This window comes from Trachymyrmex septentrionalis, unplaced genomic scaffold (assembly GCF_001594115.1).
Source record: "Trachymyrmex septentrionalis isolate Tsep2-gDNA-1 unplaced genomic scaffold, Tsep1.0 scaffold87, whole genome shotgun sequence".
Lineage (NCBI taxonomy): Eukaryota > Metazoa > Arthropoda > Insecta > Hymenoptera > Formicidae > Trachymyrmex > Trachymyrmex septentrionalis.
In genome coordinates, this window is record NW_017306059.1 from 501677 (window position 1) to 513766 (window position 12090).

Consider the following 12090-nt stretch of genomic DNA (forward strand, 5'->3'; position numbering starts at 1 on the left):
TATATTATATTATATATAATTTATATAATTATATTTCTTTTTATAGCCAAAATATCAAGTGATCTGAATGGAATGTCCAGCGCGGATCATCAGTGACACGGAAAGCGTTAATGTTTGCGCTTCCAAACATTCATTTATATACATATTTTCTGGTACATTAGACGTGACATGTAGAAAGCTATTTATAAAAAAATAATTATTTAATCGCTGTGTGAGGAAAAAGTGCTTTTTAATTTGAGCGTTACAACGCGGCTGTTTAAACAATAGAAGAAAATTTGGCAAAGGGAAAATTGAGTACCTTAGCAGGTACTCAAATTGTTAAAATACTGTCACCAACTCGACAGTGAATGATCGAATTGCTCTCCTACTATGGTGACATCTCCATTATAATAGTTGACGTTTATCCCGTATAACATGTCTTTATATAACGAAATGTATTTGCATACCTTTCTCTTATAGAGTTGCGTCGTCAAAATCCTTTGAGGAACTCGTAGGCTGATCCAACTCCTTTGAGATGTTCGTCATCTGCTCCAGAATGATCATCTCGCATCCCTCGGGATTCGGCATTTTCGTATTACTGGGCAATAGGGTCTCTTGCAAAGTGTTATTACCGTTACAAATCTTCTCGTCTCTGCAACTCTTCTTGATTTTCGGAGTGTTACTGTTGGAGTTTCTTGAATAACACGGTAGGACCTTTGAAAATTTATATTTTTAATTCATTTTTTAGTACGAGATTTGTCACTCATTCACTTACTCACTCACTCACTCACTCACTCACTCACTCACTCACTCACTCACTCACTCACTCTCTCTCTCTCTCTCTCTCTCTCTCTCTCTCTCTCTCTCTCACAATATTTAATAAACGATGCATTTTTTTGAAACATGATTTATTATTTTTATAATACCTTATATAATACTGACTAATTTAATATTGGCCAATTTAATACTCAAAGTAGGTAATTAATTACTTATTTGGAGTACTTAAAGCACCAAACAACGGTGTTTGTAATATTTAAAATAGTAATTAATTACTATCTTTTAATATTTTAACTAGCATTGAAGTGACTATAGTAGATTTCTATAAAGATTATATCAAATTGCATATATATATTTATGTTACACATTTATATTATAATCAATCAGGCATATTATATATTTACAAGTAATTGAAATAATATCTCTAAAAAGTTAGTTTGGTTTTTTGTTATCAATTTTATTAGCTCAACGATATATAAGAGCGATATATTTAATTTTATATAGTATCCTTTAGCGATAACTATTATTTAATGGATTTAACGATATCCCTCAAGATGTGGTACATTTAAATTAATTTTACACCTAAACGAAATTATTAATCGATTCCGTAATTGCAGTTTATGAGAGCGCCGTTATGGGACAATCGTTAACCACATTTTATTACTGCGAAACTTAAGGTTGGAAATTGATGAAAGGGCGTAATCAAGTTGTAGAAGATGTGAATAATTAAAAATTAATTCAATACAGATCGAGAAAAATTAATCAAACTTGACGAACGCGAAGAAATGCTCGTGACTCGACTTTCGCACGATACTCAAGTCTCATTAATATCAAAGCATTTTCCATGAGCAAAATTACGTTGCAAAATCCAATTTATTACAATTTATTTCTTTTAATTACTTTTATTAAAAGGTGAATGTTACAATAAACAATAGATCACATTAAGTGATACTATCTCTTCCGTTTTTATAACAAAATAAATATACAAAGAGAAAAATAAATAGAAAGAGCAATACAATGAAAAGGGAGAAGAAATAACAGAAATAAGCGTCATGCAAAATCCGACACATATTTTTCGATAGAATATTAGAAAACGAAAAAATATCGCAAAGTAACGTTCTTATCGTGTAAATTCTTTTTCTATTTTATGAATTCGCAAGTAGCTGAAGGAAAGTCTTTTCGCGAGAAAAAAGAGCGTAAAAGTTATTCTTTTACCATAAATTCTTGCCTCGGTAAATGCGACCATACTCGAAACCGCCAATACTCGCATCTTTGAATCGATTGAATACCCTTATTCAATGCAAGTTGTATGGCATTCAATAAGGCATCCGACAAAACACGTTTATGCGTATCTCGTTTATACGCGACTATCTTACTGGTGCACATTGATGTCCTAAACACGTTTCCTCATTTCACGAATATGTAGACTCGAAGGGAAGAAATAGCTCTGCTACAAATTAATTTCGGCGTGATAGAATTCTCCTCAACGTGTTGCAATTGAGAACATAATACATCAGATTCTTGCTCCTTCGACATAAACAGTTCTGTGCCCTAATTATTTAAAGTGCATCCTTGCACGCTCCTTAGAAATTGCATGTAGGTAATTCTAGATGCATTAAATGTATAGCGATGTAAAGTTATATTATTCGTAATTAAAAGAGATATATTATGTAAAATACATTGGAACGAACTTTATTTTTTTTTTTTTGTAAAAATATTACCTAAATTCCTTGCCTAAGTAGAAATTTAAAAAGCTGGAAAATTTTTAAATAGAAATTTAAATTGCTGAGAGCTTTGCGTTTTCGAGAATTCACTTACTTCGAAAACGTCGAGAGATACAATTTTTAACGCATCATTTCTGTAGCTGTACGATTTCGTGAAGGGGGATTTTATTAAGTATACAGGGTGAGTTATAAATATGTTTTTATAATAAATAAATTTCGCGTGTTTTTGGACAAAAAAAAGAGCAAATATTTGTATAAACTTCAGGTCACAAATGCTTTGTTATCGAAATAATGAATACAAATAGATGTGAAATAATTATTGAGTAAAATTGCATAAAAAGATTATTTCTTTCGTGTATAAAAAATCATAACAAATTTATCTTTTTAAAAAAAGATCAAAAAATTATGCGTGTTTTTCTCAGAAACAAATCATTACATAATTTATTATGCGCGCTTGTATGTACAACAAAAATATCCACATGAAACTTTTAAATAAAGTTTATTTGATACTGTATTTGTGTCCATTATTTTGATAACGAAGTATTTATAATCTAACGTTCATATTGGATGCATTTGTTCTTCCTTTGCACGAATACGTTCATAAAATTTTAAAACGTTTATAATTCACCCTGTATAAAAGTATTACATATATGTGCTCTCCGACTGCATTAAAAATGATCTGCTTGCTCGTGTATATCTCGCAGATGAATGGGAAGCAGCGAAATAGATGGATTTTTCCGATATAAGCTCCGCAAAATCCACTTTAGCGTTGGTCCTTGTGATATGAGATTCATTAATGTTAATGGATATGAATACAGTAATATCCAGTCATGATACTACTTTATTTAAAAGTTCGAAGTGGATGTTTATTATTTACAGGAGATGCTCCAAGTGCCCTCCGTTTTTCATATGAAAGAGAATATCTGATTTGATATTCAATTATATAAAACCTATTCATATCTAATTTAGCCTTAATCTTCGTGATGTGATACTCAGAGAAGTAAAAGTTATAGCTCGCTGTATATACACACCTGCTTGAATTCCTTGCGGAAGTTGTCGTTGAGCCAGGCGTAGAGGAACGGATTGTAACAGGTGCTGCTCATGGCGATGCAGTGCGACATGAAAAAGCAGAATTTGTAGTAGGACCAGTCGTTGGCGTACGAGTAGAAATCATCGACGACGTTGACAATATTGAGCGGCAACCAGGACACACCGAATATGGCAACCATGGCGATCAGCATCCGATTAGTCCGGCGTTTCCTCTCGCGATCCGCTTCTTCACGCTTGGTGGTCTTGGTGCCGGGTTTGGCACGCGCCCGATCGTTCAGCTTAATCGACACGCATATGTAGCAAAAGGAGATTACAAAGAACGGCACGACAAACTGCAGTATCGATGTGAGCGAACTGAAGACCTTGCGAAATGGCTCACTGGGCCAATTCTCCTCGCAGAAAGAAGTGTACGTCTCCTCTAACTGCATGTAAAGCCCATATGGTAAGGTAAGTAACAACGCGATCACCCAGATACTCACGATGATCGCTAAGCACATCTTAATCTTCATGCGCGGATGAAACGGATAGATGATCACTAGGAACCGATCGACGGCTATGCTTGTCAGCGTGAGCGTGCTGATGTATACGCTGACGCCCTGGGAGTAGGGCACCAGATGGCAGAGGGTCTTACCGAAGATCCAACCGCTCAAAAAGGTGTATAAAGGAGTAAAGGGCACGGCCAGTACGCATAGCAGCACGTCGCTGAGCGCTAGATTCGTGATGAAGAGATTGGTGACGGTGTGCATCTGGCGATTTCGACCGACGACGAAGACTACCAGCACGTTACCGAATATGCCCAGCACGAAGATAATGATGTAGAATAAGCAGAATATTATTTGCACCGACAAATTCGACGTTATGTCCTCCGACACGTAGCTATAGTTGCGCGCTGACGAGTTCTGCATGGTGACTATTATATATATATTACCGACGACGTGTTATTTGCGTTGTACCATTATTCACGATGCATTTTGAAGAGTGCTAGTTCGGTTATTCATGGTTACACATCTCCTCTTCTTCTTCCTCCTTTTTCTCTCACTTTCTTTGTTGCTATCCCGTCGAATCGATCATGCGTCAGTGATACGCTGACGCGGATGAATTCGCTGATGGCCCATCTCCCAGAACGAATGCGAGGCGGAAGAGGTCGATCCGGTAATGCAATTCGACGGTGGGAATTATCCGGAAGAAAATCGAAACGAGGTATACTTCGTCGATCACGAGAAGTGAATTAATTTCTCACGGAGCTCCTCGCTCATTAACGTTAACAGCACTGCTGTTATCCTGTGCGGACGTTCAGGCGTCGGAAGGTTCTGATAAGCGAGTTATAGCCTCAGATAAGGAGATTAACTCGAGTTTCATGCCGCGGTATCCTTGCAGGGCCAACTGTTTGAGGGCATCGATTACACTCGCGTATGCAAGCTTTGCAACTCTTGCTCGACTTCCACCGAGATAATCCTTTAAGCACGATTTAATTTAAATTTAACTCTCTGACAGTTTAAAGATAGATTAATGAAGAGTACCGTGCTTTTATCGTTATCTCTTATTGAATATTTAATTATTTTTTTATATCACTTTTATATCATCATTTTTAATTATAGAATCTTGAAATTCGCTTCATCCGTTTTTTAGTATCCGAAGTTAAAAATATCTTCTTTTTGCATTTTCACGATAAGACCATTTTTCAAACAGAATTCACGTTGAAACAGAAAATAGCCAATGTCGTAAATAAATGACGATGAATTTAGAGATTAACACCAATTGTTTTGTTTATTAATTTACAAGGTAGCAATGAATAAATGTTTAATTAAAGAGCAGAGTACAGGCAGACAAACGGGAATGCTATTGAAAAGCCAAAGGGTCGTTGTATATTTCATTCTTGCTCCTAAATTATAATATTAGGTTAAGTAAAAAAGTCATCGCGTTTTTTTAAAAGACATCTATCAGTAAAAACCGCAATTACTTTCTTACCAACAATATAAATATATCTTAATAGAGTAAAGTTTCAGCTTTAAAAATCTCTTTTTTAAATTATACGATACGACAATTTTTAATGGAGTTATGAGCAATTAAAGTCAAAATAATTCTTTTATTTAATCCGCGATAACTCAGTAATCAAAAGTCGTAGGAATATTAAAAAAAAACGATTTTGTAGGGAAAGTATCAAGCTTTCACGATAGGTAATCGAAAATTTTCTCAAATTCGTTTTGGACACGTTACAAATCCACAAAGTGAGAAGAAAATTTTTCGTCTTTTTCAGCTCGTAGTTTTTGGTATGTAAAAATTATCAAACTCATATAAACTTAAAAAATGTGATAAGCTTTTAAAAGTAGAGATTTCAAGCTTTAAAACCCTTTTTTTAAATTTGAATTTCATTCATTATTGACGAAGATATTGTATATACAACTTTGAGCTAAAAAATACGCGATGACTTTTTACTCAATCTAATATAATAGCTTTACGCTGTTCTTTTCAACAATTCACAATAGAGAAATACTCAATTGTCCAAAGTCATTTGTATTAAAAATTTCTTTGACTATTTATAAATACGGGTATGTGAATATTATATGCTTGTCGATGTATTAATAGAAACGTCGAATGCACATCATTCGTTGGGCGTTCACGTTATACTCGGAGCGAATGGCGACGACAGTCAAGCAATTAATATGTTTCGCGACAAAACTTTCAAACTCTCTGGGAAACGACGGTCGTTTCTCTCGCTGAAACAAGACATTGGAGAGCAATTAAGAGCACCGATTATGACCTGGTCGATGTGGGCAAAACCGTCAACAAAGTTTGGTGGTGTCGTCATCGCCATCAAACAAGCGTTTCGGAAAGTTTTCGGTCGACAATACCGGCCACATCGTGCTTCACGAGTCTTGGAAGTGAAGAGAGAGAGAGAGAGAGAGAGAGAGAGAGAGAGAGGCTATTTAAAAAGCTTGACAGAACTCGTTAGGTTCCAGCACTCCTCAAGATTGTTTTGTCATTAAGAATCGGAAATAGGACGCGTGTATTTTGACACAGCTCTGCGTTCTCTTTTTTCTTTCTCTTTTTTTCCTTCTTGGATGTTGAATAATAATGTCGTCAAAGAACGATACGACAATTTTACTGATATTTTTTAACGGCTGCCGCGTGCGGATTTGCTTACGCGCGGTTAAAGGATCGTAAATTACACTGAGCGAAAACAGTTTTCCACTCGTTAGATACGCGATGCGTATTTATTGAAGATTAATAGAATCTCATTACGTGCTACACCGTTGATGGACACCGATTTTAGCGACTATGGTAGATATTTTAATGAATTCGATGTGAACTAGTCTCGAGAGAATATCGAGAAATTATTACGGGAGGTTTAGAGAGAGGAGCATTTGTTAAAAAATTTGTCCACTTTAAACATAAATTATCGATGTGATTGATGTAGCGTGAGTTAGTAAATCCGTTGATAATTGAATTAAATTTGATTAAATCATGTATTTCAATAAATAAGAACAAGGAATAATTTTTAAATACAAATTTAAATATAGGTATACTTGAACCTTAAGTATAATATTACGATATATTGTAATTATGATTTATAATATATCGTAATTTTGCATTTCTATATATAATATTAGTATATATATATCTTCAATTTTTTAATAATCAAATAATTTCTTGTTGATGATTTAGCAAACATTAAAAATTTTTCGGTTATTATATTATGTCTCTCTATAATTTAATAATTAGATGACAAGTTTATTATATGTAATAATGTAAACTTTTTACTTTTATTTTTTATATATAACAATGTAAAATTTTAATTAATGCTAAACTAATAAATGATAATTTAATATTTATAATAATCTTGCAAGTAATTACGACGTTGCTGTAAAAAAAAAAAGAGAAATAACTCCAAAAGAATTATGTGCGAAAGAAGAGATGCTCCGAAAGCATTTGAATAAATCTCTTTTTAAAATTCTCTCCTCTCCTCCCAACTTTCACATCTATAGCTTAGAGGTTCTAAGAAGATTAAACCAAAAAACAGTAAATAAAGGAAATAAAAAGAAAAGGGATGTATCATGAAAAGTGATGTACCGTGAAAGATCACGTACGCTTGTACACGTGCGACATCGATTTCGGCCACCTGTTGAAGAGTCCGCGGAGTTGGAAAATCGCGGCAATTTCTTCTGTCACGCGACGGGAACGATGGTTCACCAAGTTTTATCGAGTTGATACAGAATAAAGTTCTTAGAATCTACGTCGCGATGCCATGCGGATTTCTTACGCGGACATGATTACCTACGTAGGAGATTTAGGCCGGTACTACTACTGGGGCTCGCGCATCCTCGGGGGATCCGCGAAGCGAGGAAACGAAGATACGCACGCGGAAAAATAATCTCAAAACCAATCTCACATACACTCACAAACGCGCACTCAGACCTACGCAGTTGTTCCTCTCTTGTAATACGTCGCAGTTTCATTCGCAACACGTTCATCATTCTTCCCCATATAGCACAGATCTCTAAGGGACGTTCTGAAGGACATCCTACAAACGTCCCAACATCCTAAGAACGTTCCCAGGGAAATCTCTGAGATGAAGTGTACTATATGGGCCTTTCACGGTGGAGCGTCTGTTACACGCGAGTACAGTTTGAGCATCGTCCAGAATCTAGACTACCCAAGGAAAGCACTTATCACGAATTTCGTTATCAATCCATTTATCTATCTCTTATCTTCTTTTTTTTTAATACGCGTGAAAAATCGCTATACGTCGTGCACGTCGTGAGAAGCACACGTGTCTCTATTATGCTCGATCTCACGCACGGGATGCTCAACGCGTGGTCCAACTGTACAATGATTCTCGCGACTCATCGAGGGTGCCGGGACCACGATCCCGAGACCGATCTGTCGTGCTCACTCGACGCTCTCATACTAACGCGATCACTACGAAGCGTCGCGACGCCCCGACTACGTACGCGCGCTGCTTCCCTGTCCGCGACTGAGACGCGAGAAAATCGGCTTTGTTGAGCCTTCAGGGAAACCGAGGGCGGCTTCGCGCGCAGGCGTATGATCGCGTATGATGCACCTATCGCGATGTTGTCTATCTGTAGACGCGGAGATATATTTATAATAGAGTATTTGATGATGTCGATATTTACCCATGCAGTAAAACCTTCAAAGGACATCCTAAAAATGTTTAGATGACGTCTAAAGGACGGTCTCAGAACGTCCATTAGATAAAGTATTGTGCGGATAATTTTAAATATTGAGCGGTACGTATGTCGCAAAAAGGTGCACATTTTCTTCCCTCTCACTCTAAAAATATATAAAAATTTAATATCATAGGTATTAAACTGTATAACTCTTACGTTTTTAACGTCAATCAAATTTGCTAATTAAAAATCATCATTTTGATTATCATGACGTTAAAATAATGTCATTTTGACTTTCTTTTGGTTTGGTGTGTTCCTTGGAATTTAATATTATGTGGTGTTAAATTTTAATATTTCATATCTACATCAAGATGAGAATTATATAAATGTCAGCATGATGTTAAATTCACGTCCATATTTTCTAGAGTCCGCGTAATTTTGATCCGTTTTGCACCTCCCTCACGAGCAAGAAAACGGCACATATATCATTTAAATAGCGTTATCTTTCATTTGAAAGTTTCTTTTAATTTTAAAAAGATCTTTCAAATAACTGATGATTTTACTCAAATAAAACGATAAATTTGTGAATGTATTTATAAATGATTTTACTTGGAATATTTTCATTTTATTGAAGTCATTTGTTTTTTCGTTTCATACAAAGAGGATTATTCTTCTATTTCTGTATAACAATTGGTTATGTTAATAAATGAAAATAAGTTGATCAACTATTGTATTTTGTATGAATAAATAGAAAGGAAAAAAATTTATTTAACAGATAACCGTGTTTTTAGCTTTAATTTTTCTGGTTTTATTGTAATATTATTTTGATTATCGAGAGCTCTATGTAACATTTTAGAATTGTATCTGAAATAAATGAATGAATAGTCTAGTAGGCTAAACCAGCAAGTGAAGGAACAGAAGTAGTCTTACAAGAATTTTCGTAAAATTATTCGCCCTTACATTTATTATTATTGTTATTATGTATGATAATAATAATAAATATAAATCTTTTTTTTTGCTTCGCTTGGAATGGAGAACCAAGATGAAAGCAAAAACTACAAAATGCAGCTTCATTAACAGCTATTAATTCAAGCGAACAGCAAGGTAATGTGTAGAAGCTTAAAGTCTCTTTTTCTCCGTGTATTTCCGCTTTCCTGTTACCATTTCGCTGTTTACCATTTGATGACACAAATGTTCAATCTTTGTTACTCATTAAATGCTAAACAAAGACAGAACACTTGTGTCTACTTATGTTACTTATGCTCGTTTCTATAAATATAGTTTAGTATTCCCAAACAATACAAAATTTAAAATTATGACATAAGACGCCTTTAGTCATCTTTTAGACGCAAAAAAGTCTTATAACTTGATTTTAAATATTTTTTATTTTATGTCTGGGTTTAATCTCGGTTCAAGTAACTTTTCTTTTTTTTTTTTAAGAATTAAAAAAGATGAAAAACAAGTTGTACTAGGAATATTCCGATCTCTAAAAGATAGTTCATTCCAAATAACAATAGCGATTTTTAATTTCCGATCTATTTTACGAAAAATTGATTTTTTTTATTATTTTAAACTAATTTTTTTTTTAAATCATTTTTGTTTAACTATTTCGAATTTTTAATTATTTTATTTTACAAAAAATGTTTAGCAAATTGATCCGAAAAGAACTTAATCTATTAGTAGAAATGGACATAAGTTCTAACTCGTAAAATTAGAAAAAGATCAAGAATAAGTTAAACTGAATTTTACTAATTAAATGAAAAAATTAATTTTACATTTGTAGAACTGGGCCTAAATGGAAAGCACTCTCGTTAGTTTTAATAAATTACGGCCAGTTAAGCTAAAAATAAAATATTTATTGTATTTTGCGTAGAATCACTTTCGTGATTTATCACGATTTAACTTCATGCCACGTGTAGTCGAGAGCTATGTCAAGGTGGCGGCCAAAAATACTTGAGATTCTCGCAAGTCCAGGAGTGTTCTCCAGAATCTAATAAAGCTGAAATGAATAAATATTCTTCGCGCAAAAGTCCACTGTGTGGTGTGAGTTCAATTTCGGGGCGAGAAGAGAACAAAGAAATTTGTGCGGCAAATTTGCGTGGGAGAAGAGAGATTTCCTGTTTGCATCTTATTGCGGAACAATTCTTTAACTCGGATATGCTCATTTGGATGAGCGGATTCCTATCGCGAGATATGCCAACTATTTCACATTCGTTCCAAGGTGAAATGCGGGATTTTGTATCCGTAAAGAAACGTCGATGGGAATGTTGGGAATAAAAAGTCGCTGAGACATATAATACCCGTATTTCGTATGCACCGTCATCAGATCGATAATCGGAAATCCGTACATTACGTTGCAATGCCGAGCGAGCGTTGGTTGAAAATTCGCTGGTCGTCCGTTAGAATGCAGCACGCGACAGAACGATAAAGCTGCGCGCTTTATCATATGACATATATTGTTCGATTACTTGAACTTCGCGTCGATAATTAAATTAGAGATAAAATGTATTTTTTAATAGAAGCAGTGATATATGACCTTTTTTATTCCTCGTAAAAAGAGATAACAGCGCAATTTTTAAGATTAATAAATAAATATTGAAAGTAAAATGTCAAAGAAACGGAGATATAGTTGTACGAGCGTAATTTAAATATTTCAGAAACGTAAATATAATAATAATAAGAAGCAAATTAAGTTATCGGCTTTGATAAATAAATCTAATAATTTCTTCTTAATAAATTTTTTCTTAATAAATAATTTATACGCTGTCACTCGGTGTTGGCTCTTATTGGTATTTTTCTCTTCGTAAATATAATAATTACGAAATGTATTAACACATGTAATATATTCGTATTGCTACTTTTTTCGTAATTCACATAATAAATATAGTGACATAATGTCTACTGTGTTCCTTATAGAAATCCAATTTAATACTGAAAATTACTTATTTTGAGTATTAAATGCGCTGAAGAATAATATTTCTAATACTCAAAATAAATTATTAATCACTACTTTTCAACATTAAACTTCTGTAAAGGGATGTTTTTGATAAAAATGCGACAAAAAAGATTATTTACAATTATTTACAATTTACAAAAGCACGAAGCATTTTTTGATGTTTTCAGAGTATTGTATACATGAATTTATGCTACAAATTACATCATATATTTAACTGCGTGATAGAGATGAATCAAAGGTTACATGGATAAATGGGAGACACGGATGTTTTCATAAAAAAATCGTGCGATTATAAAATACAGTAATTTATTAATAATTAATCATTTATCGTCAGCGTACTCATCATGATAAATTAAAACTTGCAGATATTTTATCTTCTTCACTATACACTACACGTTTTGTCACATTTGTCGCGCAGCTTACAATATACAGGTCTCGGTTTTATCTATTTTGCTATTTATATATATATATATAT

At 34.0% G+C, this 12090-nt stretch overlaps 1 protein-coding gene across 4 annotated transcripts in view; it reads right to left on the reverse strand.

The window, feature by feature from the left end:
* Positions 1 to 8492, reverse strand: part of LOC108755467 (prolactin-releasing peptide receptor-like) — a 68644-nt gene extending 60152 nt beyond the window's left edge. The window contains exons 1-3 of one of the 4 annotated variants that reach the window (XM_018498485.1): positions 7925 to 8492; positions 3512 to 4985; positions 447 to 693 (exon numbers count right to left, since the gene is read on the reverse strand). In XM_018498485.1, coding sequence (XP_018353987.1) covers positions 454 to 693; positions 3512 to 4435 — 1164 coding nt within the window. In that variant the 5' untranslated portion in view covers positions 4436 to 4985; positions 7925 to 8492 and the 3' untranslated portion in view covers positions 447 to 453. Of the gene's footprint in view, positions 1 to 446; positions 694 to 3511; positions 5087 to 7601 lie in introns of those variants that run through there. The other 3 variants (XM_018498484.1, XM_018498483.1, XM_018498482.1) reach the window with 3 other exon arrangements.
* Between the last annotated feature and the right edge of the window lie 3598 nt (positions 8493 to 12090).